At 37.6% G+C, this 19,254-nt stretch overlaps 1 protein-coding gene across 1 annotated transcript in view; it reads right to left on the bottom strand.

Annotated features, from left to right (window-relative positions):
• HERC1 (HECT and RLD domain containing E3 ubiquitin protein ligase family member 1) overlaps positions 1 to 19,254 on the bottom strand; it is a 224,019-nt gene that overhangs the window by 123,761 nt on the left and 81,004 nt on the right. Inside the window, exons 4-13 of the mRNA XM_077939543.1 lie at positions 17,530 to 17,724; positions 15,775 to 16,086; positions 14,561 to 14,657; positions 13,832 to 13,975; positions 12,317 to 12,444; positions 9,050 to 9,194; positions 8,771 to 8,942; positions 7,121 to 7,255; positions 6,324 to 6,489; positions 251 to 376 (exon numbers count right to left, since the gene is read on the bottom strand). Of these exons, the coding sequence (XP_077795669.1) occupies positions 251 to 376; positions 6,324 to 6,489; positions 7,121 to 7,255; positions 8,771 to 8,942; positions 9,050 to 9,194; positions 12,317 to 12,444; positions 13,832 to 13,975; positions 14,561 to 14,657; positions 15,775 to 16,086; positions 17,530 to 17,724 (1,620 nt within the window). The remainder of the gene's footprint in view (positions 1 to 250; positions 377 to 6,323; positions 6,490 to 7,120; positions 7,256 to 8,770; positions 8,943 to 9,049; positions 9,195 to 12,316; positions 12,445 to 13,831; positions 13,976 to 14,560; positions 14,658 to 15,774; positions 16,087 to 17,529; positions 17,725 to 19,254) is intronic.

Here is a 19,254-nt window from a genome sequence, read left to right on the forward strand (position 1 = left end):
CTGCACTCCAGCCTGGGCGACAGAGCAAGACTCCGCCTCAAAAAAAAAAAAATAAATTATCACTTGCTTCACCTAAGGTTGTTAGACACCTGGGAATTCTTCCAGCATAAAACATTAAATAACCAGGATTTACTAGGCCCATCAAGTACTTATGCTCCATGAACACATGGCAATTGATTAGTTTTATTTCCTTCTCAGTTCAAATTTTTATGATACTGCTGATTTACTTACATAGTAAGCAAAGGCCTACCTGTCCTTTAGATAAGCTTTCCCATCTATCAGGCCCTTGAGGTAAAAGAGAATGAAGTAATTCCATCCGTTCTCGTAATGGAGGTAACAGCATGGTTGCTCCCACTGACAAAGTTTCAATTACCACCTAAAATCAAGAGAGAAAAGTGTACTGATTGGCCTGGTTCTTAGTTTTTAATAAAAACACACTTAAAGTGAATTCACTATTAGGATCATGTTAAGTCTAAAAAAGATGGCATGATAAAAAAGAAAGCACGTAAGTCCTCCTTCAGATGCCTTTAAGAAAGCTATGAATAAATATTTTGGATTTGCCACTAAATAACTAATCATCAACCAACAAATATTTAGTGTTGATTCTATAGCATTCAGCCTGGTAAGGCTCTGTGTAAAATGATTCGGGTGCAGAAATGAGTAAGACAGACAAAATCTCTGCTTTCATGAGCCTACAGTCTAATGGGAAAGAAAGACCCTGAGCAAGAAAGTATAAATGTGAAAGGAGTCACATAGGGAAAGTAAAAGGGTGCAGGAACTTGCCTGAACACACAAACATGGCAATTAACATGGCCTATGGGCTCATGGAAGATCTCCCTGAGGATTAGGCATTTAAGAATTACAGAATTAGTAGGACCTGGCTAGACAAAGGTCCAGGTAGTGGGAACGGCATAAGGAATAGTAGCTGCATTATCGTAGGCCTCATAACTTCTCTGGGTCATGGCTTCTTTATCAGTAAAAACAGTGTTGGACTAGATAAAATCCATAGTGCCTGTCAGTTCTAATACTCAATTTTTCTATAAGTCAATGTTCTATTAATAATTCTTTGAATTACTATAATGATTGAAAAATTCAAGTACACAAGAAGAATAACCCTTCCATCAAAAAGCATGTGTCCTCTAACACAGTTAAGAACAGAACAAATCTTTAATGACTTTCTCAGGTTACTCTACTCAAACTAAAATAAAGCTAAAATCAAAAGTAAAATCAAATTTTAGCTGTGGAAATTCAACAAAGGTGACTAAGTATTAAGAACTGAGTGCACATATTCTGTTTCCAAAAGGCCATCTAAAACAATGGGCAAGGGTTGGGCAGATAATTCAAAAAGACTCCCCTGCCCAAAATGGTAAAGGAAAATCAGCATCAAAATTTTGGAAACAGAAAGGAACAGATTAAGGGTAACTGACTTAAAAGACCTGAAATGGCTACACCCTAAGTCAAAAATGAGAAAAACCAAACAACACTTTGATTTATACTGTAGAATTCCTAGAGGCTCATACACTTCTGCAAGAGGGAACAAAGGAAGAGCTCAAAACAGGATTGGTTGAAAACTGGTTAAGGTAACAGGCACAGTTGAAGGCAGGAATACCAAACTAAAATTGGGTGATTTTAAGACAAAGTGTTCATTCTGAATATTGAGACTCCTAAACTTTTTCCCCACCAGATGATTGTCACTCAGGTTTATATCTTCTGGCAGTAGCTTAGAAGAGCCTTCCTTTGAAGAATCTCACTAGCCCAGTAGAAAAGACTTTAAGTGACAGGCATGAAATGTTACCTTCCCCTATAATACAGCCCAGCCACATCAATCTACAATAAATTAGATAAACCTCATCCCTGTGTAGAGAATTTTTAGCATCAATCAGCCTTTCAGCATCACACTTCTTTTTTTGAGATGGAGTCTTGTTCTCGTCTCCCAGGCTGGAATGCAGTGGCACGATCTCGGCTCACAGCAACCTCCACCTCTGTTCAAGCAATTTTCCTGCCTCAACCTCCCAAGAAGTTGGGATGCGCCACCATGCCCAGGTAATTTTTGTAGTTTCAGTAGAGACGGGGTTTTACCATGTTGGCCAGGCTGGTCTTGAACTCCTGACCCCAGGTGATCTGCCCACCTCAGCCTGCCAAAGTGCTGGGATTAGAGGCATGAGCCACCACGCCCAGCGATAGCATCACACTCTTACCCATTATTGGGAAGTCAAAGGTTATAGAAATTTGAGGAAAGCCTTTATTATGAAAGAGACTAAAACTAACAGAAATGGTCTAATTAAACAAAGAAAGTACACAGGGAGAAACAAGAACAAAAAATAGTATCTTCAAAAATGTAAGTCAGAATGGAAGGCTATTAAAAAAGGAACACTTCGAGAATGAAGAGCTCTTATAAATTAAAAAGATAAAAGAAAGAGAAAAATCTCAATAGAAGGGGTAGAACATAGAATTAAATTTCTTATAAAGTAGAGGGGGGAAAAAGACGGAAAACAGGAAGGAAAACACAAGAAAATTAGGAGGACTGGCTCAGGAGGTCAAGTATCCCAATAATGAGTTCCAGAGAGAAAGAAAGAACACAGAGAACAATGAAGAGGCAATCGACAAAACATTTCCAGATTTTTTTGTGTGTGTATTTTTTAATAGAGAAGGGGTTTTGCATATTGGCCAGCTGATCTTCAATTCCTGGTCTCAAGTAATCCGCCCACCTTGGCCACCAAAAGTGCTGGGATTACAGGCATGAGCCACTGTTCCTGGCCAAGATAATTTTTTAATATTGAAGGCTATAACTTTCCCCACATCAGTTCATATCATCACATCCAGCTAATTTTTTTTGTATTTTTAGTAGAGATGGGGTTTCACCATGTTGGCTAGGAAGGCATCTATCTCTTGACCTTGTGATCCGCCCACCTTGGCCCCCCAAAGTGCTGGGATTACAGGCGTGAGGCACCGCGCCCAGCCTGATTGTGTATTTTCAAATAGCCTGTCTTCAAGCTCACTAATTATTTATTCTGCCATCAATTCCCGTATTAAAGGACTCTGAGGCATTCTTCGAAATGCCAACTGCATTTATCAGCTCCAGAATTTCCACTTGATTCTTTTAAATTATTTTAATCTGTTACATTTATCTGATAGGATTCTGTATTCCTTCTCAGTGCTATCTTGAATTTCTTTGACTCTCCTCAATACAGATATTTTGAATTTTCTGTCTGAAAGGTCACAAATCTGTTTCTCCAGGATTGGTCCCTGGTGCCATATTTAGTTCATTTGGTTAGGTCATGGATGGTGTGGATGCTAGTAGATATTGAAGAGTTAGGTATTTATTGTAGTCTTCACTGTCTGGGCTTATCTGTACCCATCCTTCTTGGGCTTTCCAGATATACCTTGGGCTTTCCAGATATTTTAAAGGACTTGGGTGTTGTGATCTAAACTGTATCTGCTTTAATAACATTGTGGTTCTTGCAGCCTCGTAGTGGTACCACCTTGATGGTCTTGGACAAGATCTGGGAGAATTCTCTGGATTATCAGGCAGAGACTCTTGTTCTCTTCCCTTACTTTCTCCCAAACAGTCTCAGTGTCTCTCTCTCTCTCTCTCTCTCTCTCCCTCCTCAGCCACCTAAAGCTGGGGGTGGAGTGACACAAGCACCCCTGCGGCCACCACCACTATGACTACACTGGGTCGGACCTGAATCCAGCAAAGCACCAGCACAGCACTGGGTCTCACCCAAGGCTTGCCGTAAGCACTCCCTGGCTATTGCCTATGTTCGCTCAAGGCTCTGTGGTTCCACAATCAGCCAGTAGAAAAGCCAGCGAGGCCATGTCCTTTCCTTCAGGGGAGCAAGGTCCCCCAAGCCTCAGGTGGGTCTAGAGGTGCCATCTGGGAGTCAGGGACTAGAGTCAAAAACCTTAGAGGTCTACCCAGTATTCTATTGTACTATGGCTGAGCTGACACTCAAACCACAAAACACAGTCTTTTTCATTCGTGCCTCCCCTTCCAAAGCTAGACGAGCCTCACCCCAATAGCTACCACCATCCCAGGCCACAAGGAGTATTGCCAGACAAGCATCAATGTTCCCTTAAGCTTAAGGCCCAGGGATTCTTAAGTTAGCTTATGGTGAATACTGCCTGGCCCGGGACTCACCCTTCAGGGCAGTGGGTTCTTCTGTAGTCCAGGGCAGGTCTAGAAATGCCATCTAAGAATCAAGTCCTGGAATCAGGGATCCCAAGAGTGTATCTGGTACTCTATCCCTCCGTGGCTGTGCTGGTACCTGAAGCCAGAAAGTCTCAGAGCCTCACACAAAGTCCTTGACGTAGTAGCTGGGTATCAATGCTAGTTATTCACAGCCCATGGGATCTTAAGTTAGCAGCTGATGCATGTGGCCAGTACTGAGTCCTTTTCTTCAAGGCAGTGGGTTCCCTTCTGGCCCAGGGTATGTCTAGAAATGTCATCTGAGAGCTGGCACCTGGAACGGGGAGCTTTGTGACTCTGACTGGTCCCCTATCCTGCTGTGATCAAGTGGTATCTAAGACGCAAGACAAAGTCCTGCCCAGTCTTCCCTCTCAAGTGGAAGAAAGGGGTCTCTTTTGGAGCCATGAGCTGTGTAGCCTGGCGTTGGGGTCGGGGTGGTGGGGGATGAGCCAGCACTCCCTTGGTTACCCCAGCTGGTGTCTCAGTATGTCACGTGCCCCTCTGTCCACTGTCTCTGGGATCAGTTCAGCACTAGGACTCGCCTAAGAGTTGCAGTCCTTTTGGCCTAGGCTGCCTTTCAAGTTTATTTGGAGACACACAGCATTATAGCCCTCAGTGGTGAGCCTTGCAGGAATTCAAATTTAGACCACTGAGATCAGCAATTCCCCTCTGGCTAGGGTTGGTTTAAATGCTCCCTCTGTGGACCGGTGTCAGCTGAGTTTGGTCCCGTTTTCCTTTCTTCTCTAACAGGATAGCACTGAGTTCAATGCCTCACAATTGCTGTTTTCTCCCTCCCCCAGCACCCAGAGACACTCTCTGCACCACAGTGCCACTGCTGCAGGGAGAGGAGTGGCACTGACAATTCAGGACGGTTTTTTCTATCTCTTCAGCGCCTCTTTCAGCAATATGAAGTTAAAACTAGGTAGTGTAAGTGCTCACCTGATTTTTGGTTCTCATGAAGGTGCTTTTTCTGTGTAGAGTTGTTAAACTGGTACCCTTGGCAGGGGGAATGATCAGTGGAGCCTTCTATTCCACCATCTTACTCTGCCTCTCAATTTCCCTTTTGATTTCTGTAATGTCAGTAGTAATATCTCATCTTTCATTCCTGATTTGAGTAATTTAAGTCCTCTCTGTTTTTTCTTGGTTAGTCCAGCCAGAGATTTGTTGATTTTGTCTTTTCAAAGAATGAACATTTAGTCTCCTTGATCTCCTCAACTGTTTTTCTATTCTTCATTTTTTAAATTTCACTCTAATCTACATTAGTTCCTTCTTTCTACTTGCTTTGGGTTGAGTTGGCTCTTCTTTTTTCTAATTTCTTAAGGTAGAAGGTTAAACTACTGATTCGATATATTTCTTTTTTTTAAAATACAGATGTTTATAAGCTATAAATTTTCCTCCAAGCACAGCTTTAGCTGCATTTCATGAGTTTTGGTATGTTCAAATTTTGTTTTCATTAATCTTAAGTATTTAAAAATTTATCTTGTAATTTCTTTATTTGATCCATTGATAATTTAGGAGTGCACTGGTTTAAAAATTACTGTACTTTCTATTATTACCTGCCAAAAGAGTTTATTTTCTGTATTTTGTATTACAAATATTTATTTTTAAGTTTCCCCCAAATTTAATATTGTATTATAATACTAAATATTCTTTTTCAAACTATACTCTCCTTATTTATAATCAGTATTCTATTCTAGGCCACTTCTTCCTCCTTAACCTGACCTTTCTCTCCTTAGCTCTGGTGAACAGTTCTAGTAGATGACCCAGTCCACTTATTCAGTTACTACTACTGACCAAGCCCATGCACTAGCTCCTTGCCCTCAGGAACTCATCTTCTCGTGAAAAAAGAGTGACATGTTTATAAATAAGCAACTAGAATACAATGTGATGTAATGAGAACATACACAAGAAAAACCAAATCTGGTGGGAGGGCAGGAATAAAAAGTTTCTTAGAGATGGCATCTGACCTTTGTCTCAAAGGATGAGTTAACCAAAAATACTCTCACCAAGAAAACAGGAGTAAGAGAAACAACATCCAATTGAAATTGTTCAACGTACAGTTGAATATATTGTATAGCTAAAATCTCAGAGAAAGATGTGATTTGAGATAGATTCACAAGTCCTATTCTCTTACCTCTTGGATTTCATCTGGGACAGTTGAGTCCATCAGTCTGAAGAGCAAATTTCGAAGTGGACCTGCCTGCCTCCCGAGAATGCTGGTAGCTACCCCTCCCGCAAGTGCAAGAGCAAGGTGATTTGAAAGTAGCTTCAGGCACAGCTTGAGAAAACTGTGGTGTTCTCTGAAACCAAATAAATTTCTATGAATTTTTGGAACATAAAAGTGCATGTGCTATCCAGTTTGGGTAACATTTTTTTCACTTCAAAAATTTTGCTGGCCAGATGCAGTGGCTCATGCCTGTAATCCCAGCACTTTGGGAGGCCGAGGTGGGTCATTCACCTGAGGTCAGGAGTTTGAGACCAGCCTGGCCAACATGGTGAAACCCCGTCTCTACTAAAAATACAAAAATTAGGTCAGTGTGATGGCAGGTGCCTGTAATCCCCACTACTCAGGAGGCTGAGGAAAGAAAATCACTTGAACCTGGGAGGCAAAGGTTGGCGTGAACTGAGATCATGCCACTGCACTTCAGCCTGGGCGACAGAGCAAGACTCTGTCTCAAAAAAAAAAAAAAAAAAAAAAAAAAAATTGTCAAGTCATGAACAACAGTAATTTTTAAAACATGATTTGTGAAATTATGAGTAACTTTTTCCTAGAAGTTATTATCAATAAGTAACTAAGTTTAGCTCTTTTCTAGATTATAAAAAAGTTCCACATAATTTGGGAAAACAAACAAGAAAGAACAGTAAGTCAAAACTCAAAAGGAATAATTTATACACATGCACACACACATACAAAACATACATATAACATACCTTGATGAAGGGAAAGGGAGTGGGGGAATCTCACTGTTTATTTTATCACAGTATCTCTCAAGAAAAGAACGCAGGTGTGAGAAGGTACTCTCTTCAAGATCTACACAATAAGGTCGGTGCCATGCAACAACTTGTCTAGAAGGACACATAAGAAAATAATAAAACAGTCTTAAATTGACATTTTTATCCATAATCAAAAACAAAAATTAAAACATATATTGGCCGGGCATAGTGGCTCATGCCTGTAATCTCAGCACTTTGGTAGGCCAAGGAATGCAGATCACCTGAGGTGAGGACTTCAGGACCAGCCTGGCCAACATGGTGAAATCCCATCTCTACTAAAAATATAAAAATTAGTCGGGCATGGTGGTGTATGCCTGTAGTCCCAGCTACCTGGGAGGCTAAGGCAGGGGAACTGCTTGAACTTGGGAGGCAGACAATGCAGTGAGCAGAGATTGTACCACTGCACTCCAGCCTGAGCGACAGAATCAGAATCCATCTCAAAAAGTACATATATACATATATACATTAAAGCTAAATGATTTCAACAAGATACAAAGACATTATTGATTATGAAAGTGATAAAAGCTTTCATTTTAGTGACTACGGAGAACCAAGAATTTGCCATCTTTAAGAAGAAAACATACAACCACCACCTGTTTTGGAAGGTTTGGATGTCCACTCACCTGAAAGCAGAGGGCTGAGTCACATGATCTACTAAAGCCCCTCTGGTTCTAAGAGTCCAGAAGATGTATACTTCATATTAAGAAAAATATCCTGACTCTATAGAGTGATATACTGAAATCTATTAAAAGACAAAATCCTGAAATTTCTTATGAATACTTTTAAGATCTTGGGACCCAACTCTCTACATATGAAGTGGGAAGTTGGATATTTAATGCTAACAGCAAATTATTTATATTCAACTTATTTATTTTGACTTTTGCATTAGAGGAATAACTTTCGATAAATACTTTTAATTGGTTAGAATATCATTTAAAAACCCTCTGAGTCAAAGGCATAGAATGCAAATAAAATACATTCTAAGCTATAGATTAGCCCATGTGTATCTGAAAATATCTGAAATAACCCAAACATTCTTTAAAATTCAATCTCCTAATAGTAACTAAAACTTACCTACCTGATTGACTTAACACACACAGTTAGCACTTTAGGAAAAAGCTAAGTTTCTGCAAAAAGTAACCTCCTTGATTTAAAAGTATGACAATTTTTTTTTTTTTTCAAAAAAAAAAAAATTTCAAAAAGCAACCAGATAATGTTAACTGCGGTTAAACATTAAATCATTAAAGCCTAGTTCTGATTTTGATTATTTTAAGTTCCTCTTGATATGCAGCCATTCAATTTTTTTAAATCAGCATGTAGAGATGAGAGAGAATTCAAAATGTTTAAAAGACAATGTCTTCAATACTGGGTATGACTTCTTGTTTCTGAAACATGTCTAACCTCAACATTCAAATCAAAAGAAATCCAATGTCATTTCTATGATAGAGAAAAAGCAATACTATATATGTCCATAAGAGTATTTTATGAACAAAGCACAATTATTTCTGTTTTTATTAGTGTTTCTACTTTCTATTGGTGTCTCTTGGGTTAAAACGCACAAGATTTTTTAAACATAGGCACTCTTACCTGTCCCTAGGAAGAGCAGTCCATGCCAGACTATGTGATGTTCCAGCTGAAATCTGCTGAATAGCTATGCCATCTAAGCCACTCACTTTCTTTGGTTTAGTAATAGGACCTGTGGAATTTCCCTGACCACATTGCCCCATTGAATTATTGCCCCAGGCATAAACTTCATTATCTAAAAACAAAATATAAAGTATTATATAAAAGGAAAGCCAAATTCAAATGTAATACATTTCACAAGACAACAGTTAATACTATTTCCTTAAAAACAAATGACTTTACCATGAGAAAGAGCCAAACAATGACTGTCTCCAATAGAAACATCAACTATTCTTGTGGCAGCCAGTTCTTCAATAAGCTTGGGTCTCAAAGCAGTAGCTTCTGAAGAACCACAACCTAGACAAGCTCCGCAGCCCCAAGCATAGACCTGAAAAAAACAGAAATACACTACACATAACTTCCTGAGATGATTAGATTGTTGGTTTAGGGAGAAACAAAATCTATGAAACTAAAGCATGGTTTGATAGAACTTTCTGATGTTAAAATCATTTTGATCATTTTAAAGATTGTTACAGCAATTTATCATGCTGCCTTTAGGCATTCACTGTATAGGCAAACAGCTGATCTGAAAATAAAAATAATTGGTCATAGAAAAAACAGAAAGGTTTTCAGAGAGGGTCTGCTAAACTACTAATTGGCTTGCAATTTGTTATATTTGCCCCATCTTACCAGCTTTGAAAATACTGTCTAAAAACTCCTTTATGTGTTTCTCACTATTCTGGTGAGATTTAAGATCAGAACAAGGTATGATAATATAAAATGGATTATATAAATCACAAAACCGATGTTTATTATTTAGTTTTAGAAATACCTCACCTCATTGTTACAATAATCATCACTTACAAAGAGGGTCATGTGAAGCAGTAGCAAGATAGTTCCCCTTTATCATCTTCATTTTTGACTAATCAATACCAAAATAAGCACTAACTGATTTAAGATGCTTGGGGAAAGGGTTAGGTGGGGGGAAAAAAAATTTTGTCTTTGGCAAGACAAATAGGTGAGTGACTGCCAATCTGGCAACCCGAAATCAACAAAATCAAAACAATCAGCAATCTGAATGATTTTTTTTATCTTCAATAGATTTTGGTAAGATTATATAGACTGTTATCTTTATGCCATCAAATCTGAGAATTTGTCTTTGTCTTGCAATTATTTTAGGAAAGACTGCTGCTGAGAGATTAAACCACTTCAATTAAAAATAAAGAGCACTGTACAGGTGTAGTGGCTCAAGCCTGTAATCCCAGCACTTTGAGAGGCTAAGGCAAGAGGATCACCTGAGTTCAGGAGTTCAATACCAGCCTGGACAAGGTGGCAAGACCCGATCTCCACAAAAATTTTAAAAATTGCCCAAGCATTGTGGCACAGACCTGTGGTCCCAGCTACTCGGGAGCCTGGGCGGGGAGAATCTCTTGAGCCCAGGAGGTCAAGGCTGCAGTGAGCCATGTGTGTGCCACTGTACTCCAGCCTGAGCAATAGAGTGAGACCCTGACTTCAAAATAAAACAAAATGAGAACATATATTTATACTTGTTTCCAGATAACTTACTTAAGTATAGAATACAACAAAATTCCAGTACATAAGGCATATTTTAGGAGATGTTAGGAACTAAAGATAAGGACAATGAAATAACATATAGTCAAAATCATCACAGAAAATTTTCCTAATATACAGTCATGTACCATTCGGTCAATAACAGACCACATTATACAACAGTGGTCCCATAAGATCTAATGGAGCTTTGATGCCAGTATTTTTACTGTACCTTTTCTATGTTTAGATATGTTTAGATACATACTTACCATTATATTACAATTTCTGAAGGTATTCAGTACAGTAACATGCAGTACAGGTTTATAGCCTAGGAGCAATAGGCTGTACCATATAGTCTAGGAGCATAGTAGGCTACACCACCTAGGTTTGTGTGGTACTCTCTACAATGTTCTCACAGTAACAAAATGGCCTAATAACACATTTCTCAGAACATATCCCATTGAGTGACACATCACTGTAATACTGTCACTCAGTAAGGCCTACAAAGAGTTTTCTCTTGCAGTGTTCCTTCGGTTCGGCACCAGATGAGAAATACTTGGCTTGCCTTTAGAGACTGGACCATACTGTATAGCATGGTAGGAAGTAAGCACAGAAGAGGCCTGAAAGGGCTGAGACAGACTGAGGGAAAAGCAAATGTTGATCGTTATTTCACGCTCAAGTTTAATGGTAAAGAGAACTACTCTTACCCTTTAAAAGTATTTCTGACTTTACTTTTTTCCATGCATATATATTTGATTTCATATAACTTAAGGTACTCATAATACAACTATTCTATACAGTAAACAATGTACAAGTTCTCTTGGAACTTGGAATTCAATGTAATGGATTTATTACTATTATTATTATTACTACCACCACCAATAGTTGAATAGTACTTGATACTCTACAAAACTCTCAATTCTAATGATTATCTTATAAGATCATGTGTACGCAAAGCAGAAATTATTATTCCCTCATAAAAAAAGAAGCACATGATGCTCAAGGGATGTGTTATTTGCCTGTGTGTATACATCAAATACATAAGCTAACTTCAATTCATGGATTCTTACTACAAAACCAATAGTGAGAAATACATAGAAGAGATATTTTTAAGGCAGCAACTAGCTAATGTAATGATGAATAGCTTGAAGATTTTTAGGACGCAAGGCATTCTAGTTTCTCAAAGAATAATCAAATTATATGCTAATTTCAGCTTTTCTGCTCATCTGCCTTGTGAATTAGTCATAAAACACTTTTATACCACTGCCTGACACAAGGTGGCCTCCTATACATGACAGAATAAGTGGTCAGCTCACTTTTTTACTGCCATCACTGATGGATACACAGGGACAAATATTGTCAGTCTATAACTATACCTGGCTCCTCCCTATCCTCAACAAACAAATAGGGTAAGAGTAAAAACACACATGTAAAAAGTTCAAAGCTTATAAGCTATTAAAGTGCAAAGCTTATGAGCCTTTATAAAGGCTCATAAAATTCTGACGATCCTAAGCCTGACTTTATGCTGTTTCTCAGAAACAACTAACTCTCTCAGATTATTTTCCATACCTAAGTGTTCTCTTTACCCTCCTTTTTGATCACCCTCTTGCCTTCTTAATTCATATCACTGGTTCCATCAAGATCTAGTTCAGCTTTCCCCCACTACCCATGATGTTTTGGAAAAGGTTTAAGGGAAGCTAAATGCTAAAACATTTTAGAAAATCAGTTTAATACAAAGAACAGATGCTCCACTAAGGTTTACATGGGTCACACAGGCCAGGTTAGAAAACCTGGTTCCTTCTCAGATACTCTACTTCAAACAGAAGAAAATATTTCATTTCAGCATGTTGCCTAAAAATGTATTTATTTGAACTTTAAAATTTAAATACAATTATTACTTTTTAGTCACCTCATCCTTTGAAATACTCTAAGTCTTTTATACTCATCCCTTAGTCCTACCTGCCCTGTTGATGTCAAAGCAAGTGAAGACTGGCTCCCAGCACAAACTTTGCGAATGAACATTCCTTGTAAAGCTTCAATAACTTTAGGTTTATACACTCTGTTGGTATCACCGTGACCAAGTTTACCTATAAAAACAAACACATTAAATAATTTACTTGTTTTAAAGAATCTCTACTCTTTTTAACACTACCAAAGTTGATAAAGTGCTCTAATGTTTCCATCACTAACCTGACAGATATGAAAAGCTATGTTTCTGATAGCTGAGGATGCTAACAAATGAGCATTTTTATTACAAGAAAGTTAACAAACATCCACTGATAGCCTTTTATATCTTAATTTCAAGCAACTAAAATCAAGCAATTTAAAATCACTTTAAAAGAAACAGAAAACTATTTTTCTGTCTTTCTCCCCCTTTAATGGCTATATTTCTAACTTCGAATTTGCTGACATAATATACAGGTATGATATAAGAATGTACATGCATATAATTTTTCATAAACTTTTAAAAAGAATCAATAGCTCATGAAATTGAAAACCTGACAAATCATTAAAGAAAAACAAACGTCCAACAATCTACAAATCCAACCACACCAGGAATAAAAAAAGTATAAATTAAATATCATTTTCACTATTGAAATTATTTAATTAAATTAGATACATGCTGTTGTTGAAGACTTTGGGGAAGTAAGCACTCACAAGGCTAGTAGGAGTGACTAAAGTAGACAAAGATTTAGTCATTCATTGTGTTGTTGTTAATACTGAAAAAAATTAAAACCATCTAGATACTCAACAATAAGAAACTGGTTTTATAAATTGTGCCACCATCAAATAAAAGAACACTTTGAGCCACTTAAAAGAATGATTCAGAGTCATGCTTGTTGATATAAAAAAGATACTCATGCCGGGCACAAAGGTTCACGCCTGTAATACAAGCACTTTGGAAGACCAAATCTGGCAGATCACTTGAGCCCCGAAGTTCGAGGCCAGCCTGGGCAATAAAGCAAAATCCTGTCTCTAAAAAAAATATAAAAATTAGTCAGGCATGGTGGTGCGTGCCTGTAGTCTCAGCTACTTGGCGGGGCGGAGGCAGGAGGATCTCTTGAGCCCAGGAGGTTGAGGCTGCAGTGAGCCAGGTTTGCATTACTGCACTCTAGCCTGAGTAACAAAGCAAGACCCTGTCTCAAAAAAAAAAAACTATTAGAGTAAAACATATATATGTCAAAACGTATGTAAACTTACATAAAACATACACATATAGCTATACTTTGGTTTTTTAAAAGACATCTAAGTAGAAATATATGTAAATACTTGTATAAATGTATATTTATTTAGAAGTCTATTTCCAAAATGTTAACAATGGTTAAAGTAACATTTGTGAAAGCTCAGTTCATTTTTTAATTTCTGCTCATCTGTATTTGAGTCTTTCTACACTAGGCATATATAACTGAAAAATAAATTTTTTTAAAACTCAAGAAAAAAGCCAAAGCTACTGATAAATAATTTTTTACATACCATTGTCTCCTCCTCCAAAAGACCATACAGTTCTCCCATCTTTAGACAGAGCAATAGTATGTGAACTGCCACAAGAAACCTCTCCTACATTGCTAATGTCTTTTACTAATGTTGGAATGTTTCGACTATTGCTGTCACCATGACCTTGGATAAAACACACACAACAACAAAGAAACAATGTTAACTCTTTTTCTCTAGGCCTTGACTTCACAAGTAGAATAAATGTTATAACTTTAAAATAGAATTGAGATTTTTTAAAAATGCAATGCAATATGAAAAAGAGAATCATTTCTAACATCTTCTCAATCTTCCAAGCTGCTCCTAAACTGGGTCATAGTCACTTCAGTGAACCATTAGAATATTCTTTTCATGCTCTCCTCACAGCCACTTACCTTATGTTGTCCTGTTTCATGCTCATGTTGACTTGTTTTCATTACCTACTAGATTATAAACTTCAGGATCATGATGGTAATGTTTTATCCCAGAAACCCTACAGTGTCTGGTCGTAATAGGGTACACTCAGTAAATGCTTGCTAGATTTAATTACATCTTAAATATCAGCACTAAAATCTAGGTCTTAGTCTTACCTATATAAAATTATCTTCCTCTGAGCTTAAACTAACAAAATAAATGAGTCTTTGGCCTAGTAAATCTACTCTCATGGCTTCTCAGTAACTTAATCATTTCTATTTTTCTGGAAGAATAACTTCCATTTTTAAAAAATCTTACCTAATCTTCCAAAGTCTCCTTCACCCCATGTGTATAATTCCCCATCCTCCGTGACGGCAGCACTATGTCTGTATCCAGCTGACACACAAACAACTACCTGCATTGCACACAAGTAAATACGATGAGCATGCACGTTAAAACATATAGTCCATATTTGATCCTGTACACAGGGACTTCACAGATACTAATATTCAAACCCATCCAGGAATTTCCATGTACAGTTGTGGAGGCTATGCTCAGGACAAGGATGACTGGCTAAGCGTTCAAGTAAGTGCTGAAATACATGCCTGTAATCCCAGCACTTTGGCAGGCCGAGGCAGGCAGACTGCTTGAGCTCAGGAGTTCGAGTTCAGCCTGGGCAACATGGCAAAACCCCATTTCTTTTAAAAAATATGAAAATTAGTCAGGCATGGTGGCACATGTCTATAGTCCCAGCGACTCAGGAAGCTGAGTTGGGAGGACCACCTGAGCCCCAGGAAATCAAGGATGCAGTGGGCTGAGATAGCGCCACTGCACTCCAGCCTGGGTGACAAAGTGAGATCCTGTCAAAAAAAAAAAAAAAAGAAAGAAAAGAAAGAGAGGAGGGGAGGAGAGAGGAGATTAATAAAAAGAGAAGATACGGGCTCAGTTTCTAATGGTTTCAATTATTTGTGTGGGTCCTTGGCAATTACTTAGCTACTCTAAATGCCTCACCATTCAGGTCTCTATTAAGATGCCACCTCTTTTAAAAGCGCTCTCTGACCTACCTCATTACCTAATACCACATCCTGCCCAAGGTAATCTTTATTGCTCATTTTTTTCTTTAATATTATCTGAAATTATTTCACATGCTTGTTAACTTACTATCTCTATCCTGAAGACTAAAGGATTAAAGTAGAGACCTCACCTGTCTTGTTCACTGCTACACATCTAATGCCTAAAATACTGCCTGACACTTGAAAAGTGCTAAATGTTTGTTAAATGAATGACTCTCGGTTTGCTTATCTGTGAAATAGGGATAACTACCTTACAAGACTAATTATAAGAATATAAGAATTAAAATTCAATAATGTATATAAAAAGGTGTTCTGTAAATTATAAAGCAGATATACAAAAGATTAAGCCAAAGGGTTGAACGGGCAACAGCAGAAAGACCACATCAAAATCTGAAAAATATTGTCAATTACAACACCAACGCATCTAATTATTTTTATAACCAAAAAGAAAGCACATACCTTTCCTTGTAGAGGTCCCTGAATAAGCTTGGGATATTTCTGTGTTGAACTATTTCCATGCCCCAGTTTCCCATAATCACCATCTCCCCAGCTGAAGACTTCTCCTTCTGTCGTAAAAGCTAAAGTGTGACCATCAGATCCTTTAGAAGATGAAACCTTTTTAATGGATCTGTGAGGCTCGAATGTTAACTTTTTTAAAGTTGACTGATTATTGGAGTCTCCAAGGCCCAGTCTCCCATAGCTGCCTTTCCCGCAAGCTCTAACAGAGCCATCCGTAGAAATGACAAAAGTGCAGTACTGTCCAGCTTCAATCTATAAACAAAGAATCATAAATATAAAATACTTCTGTGAGTATCAAAGTATAATATTTAAGGCTGGTTTTATCAAAGAGCCTCAAAGGAAGTCTTATAGCAGAATATGGCATGATTCTCGAGAAAGATTAAGGAATATACAGAAATGTAAGAGAACACGAATGGCCTTTTCATGCTCATGACTTTGTTGCTGAGTTCAAATTCTTCATTTATATGTTATCTTTTCAGGTTATTGTCCAGATTATGATTGAATGAAACAACAAAGTAAAATGTTTAATATCCTCTTATAACCGAGAATGGCAAGACATAAAATTTTCCTTCCTATAAATTCCTTAGGGTACATTATGGCAAGAACCATATAAAATGTATTGTAAACCTATTTGAAAAAAATACATTTTAATGAAAGTAACAAATAGAAAGTTCTAGCTGGGCTATAAATGTAAAAAAAAAAAGTGATCATAAGAAAATGAAAGGCTAATCTAGCAAAAAGAAATTCCAGTTTTTATTTACTTTTTTTTTTTTTTGAGACAGAGTCTTGCTCTGTCACCTGGGGTGGAGTGCAGTGGTGCAATTTTGTTTCACTATAACCTCCATTTACCATTTACCAGGTTCAAGCAATTCCTGCCTCAGTCCCGCCGAGTAGCTGGGATTACAGGCACACGCCATCACGCCTGGCTAATTTTTGTTAAGTATTTTTAGTAGACAGGGTTTCACCATGTTGGTCAAGCTAGTCTCAAACTCATGACCTCAAATGATCCACCCACCTCGGCCTCCCAAAGTGCTGGGATTACAGGTGTGAGCCACCATACCTGGCCTTTATTTACTCTTATTTGCCATTTGTGGTGAACATAAGGGTAAAGTCTGTTGCTATTCTTAACACTTTTTAAAAATCTAGATACCAATTTAGTTATTCAAAAGTTGGAAATGGAAATGCTGTCAGGGATACTGGGGACTAAAAATGTATTTTTATTTTTATTTATTTATTTATTTATTTTTTGAGACGGAGGCTCACTCTGTCACCCAGGCTGGAGTGCAGTAGCGCGATCTCGGTTCACTGCAACCTCCGCCTCCCAGGTTCAAGCTATTCTTCTGCCTCAGCCTCCCGATTAGCTGGGACTACAGGCATGCGCCACCATGCCTGGCTAATTTTTGTATTTTCAGTAGAGATGGGGTTTCATCATATTGGCCAGGCTGGTCTCGAACTTCTGACCTCATGATCCACCTGCCTCAGCCTCCCAAAGGGCTGGGATTACAGGCGTAAGCCACTGCGCCCGGCCAAAATGTATTGTTCTATTAAAATGATAAAAACTAATGCAGCATATAGATCAGAAATAATCATTGATAATTTTCACTCATTTAAAAAATACTCAATATTATTTAATGCAAATAAACATGAATATACTCTAGATTATCTACCAGTTTGTAAGCTATTTAGAAAACTTACGGTCTGTGCATCAGAGAAACTAGGAGCCAGTTTGGGTTGCAGTATTTTCTCCTGTGTACCTTCTACCAACTGATGGCTGCTATTGCTCCCCCAAACATAAACCTCACAGGTTTCGGAGACAATGGGAGCATCACCAGTCTGAATGCTATCTGGGCTAGCACATGTTCTCGAATAATCAGAAGCCATTCTGCAAACCTATTAAAAATTTAAAATACGCAATAGTTAAGACAGTTTTGGTCTGGGCATTTTTAAATATATATCCTCTGAAATTACTGTTGCCTTTCCTTCTAACACTCTTAAATGCTCAAAGAACCTATTAAATAAAGATAACTAGACTATTTACTCACATGGAATAAACCACTAAAAGACACTAATAAAGTGGCAAAAGTGGGAAAGGGGAGACACACAATCTTTTAGCTAAACATTTTATTACTGCATACAAAACACTGTAGAAAAACAAAGCTTAAGAAATAAAGTAGAAAAAATCACCATGGATAATCTTAACACCTTAATACAATAAATTTTACATTTTAAATATATGTCCTTCCAGAGTTTTTCATATACAAATTCTTTAACACAGTCACCACATTGGATACATAAAAATGACAAATTGCACAAAACAGTCATGCAAATCCATGTCTACCTAGTCTTCATGATTGAATAGATAATATTCCATCTAGTAAAAAACATCACAATGTACTCAACCACTTCCCCACCCCCAACTTTTTTTTTAAATAGGCGGGGTCTCACTATCTTACACAGACTAAACTCAAACTCCTGGGTTCAAGCAATCCTCCCACCTCAGCCCCCCAAGTAGCTGAGATTACAGGCCCGCATATAATCATATCTGGCTCCACTTTCCTTTAATAGGGTCTTTACAGTCTATTTATTTGTTATATAGGCCATTTTTAAGGATATAGTTGTTACTATACTTTTTATTGCTTCCTTAGTAGAGAACCTCAGAAATGGGACTCAATATTCAAAAAAAGACAAGAATCCTATGATTCTTGAAACATACTATATCAAATTGTATTCCAAAATGGTGCTATAATACGTCACTAGTAATGTACAAAAGAAGGCTGTTCTAAAAACAGCGAAGGCACAAAGCAATTAACATTCACACATATATCTGAATATATAAAATAAAAATCATGGCTTATTTACCATTTCTGTAGAATATAATGGCAAAGTCTGTTGCCATTCATAAGCTTTTTTAAAAATCCAGGCTGCCTGCCAAAAGCATAGGACCCACGGTGGCCATCCCAGTAGCAATTTCACTGGATCCATACTCATTATGAGTATTATGCTTTTAAATTTTTTTGCAAATGTAAGTGAGGAAAAAGGAAAAGGCCCTTATCTTAATTTCACATTTCTTTATTGTGAGCAAAACTAAAGTTTTTCCATCTATTTGTTTACTACATTTTGTGACGTGAACTTCTGCTCATTTATTAGAATTTAATAGATTTTTTAATTGACTGGTATGAACTCAATACAATAAAGATATTAACTGACTACAGTGACTATCAATTTGTTTTCTGCCTTTTCGTTTTTTTGATTTTGCTGAATCAAGCAAAACAATAAAAGAAACTTAAGAAGTTAACACATTAGTTTGCCAGCACATGAAATGGGGGAGGATAGGGTCCTCTTGGTCAGATACTTTAAATAGTATCCAAAACAACAGAATAATATGTGTGTTAGACAAATATTTTCCAGTGAACATGAGGA

This window comes from Macaca mulatta, chromosome 7 (assembly GCF_049350105.2).
Source record: "Macaca mulatta isolate MMU2019108-1 chromosome 7, T2T-MMU8v2.0, whole genome shotgun sequence".
Taxonomy (NCBI): domain Eukaryota; kingdom Metazoa; phylum Chordata; class Mammalia; order Primates; family Cercopithecidae; genus Macaca; species Macaca mulatta.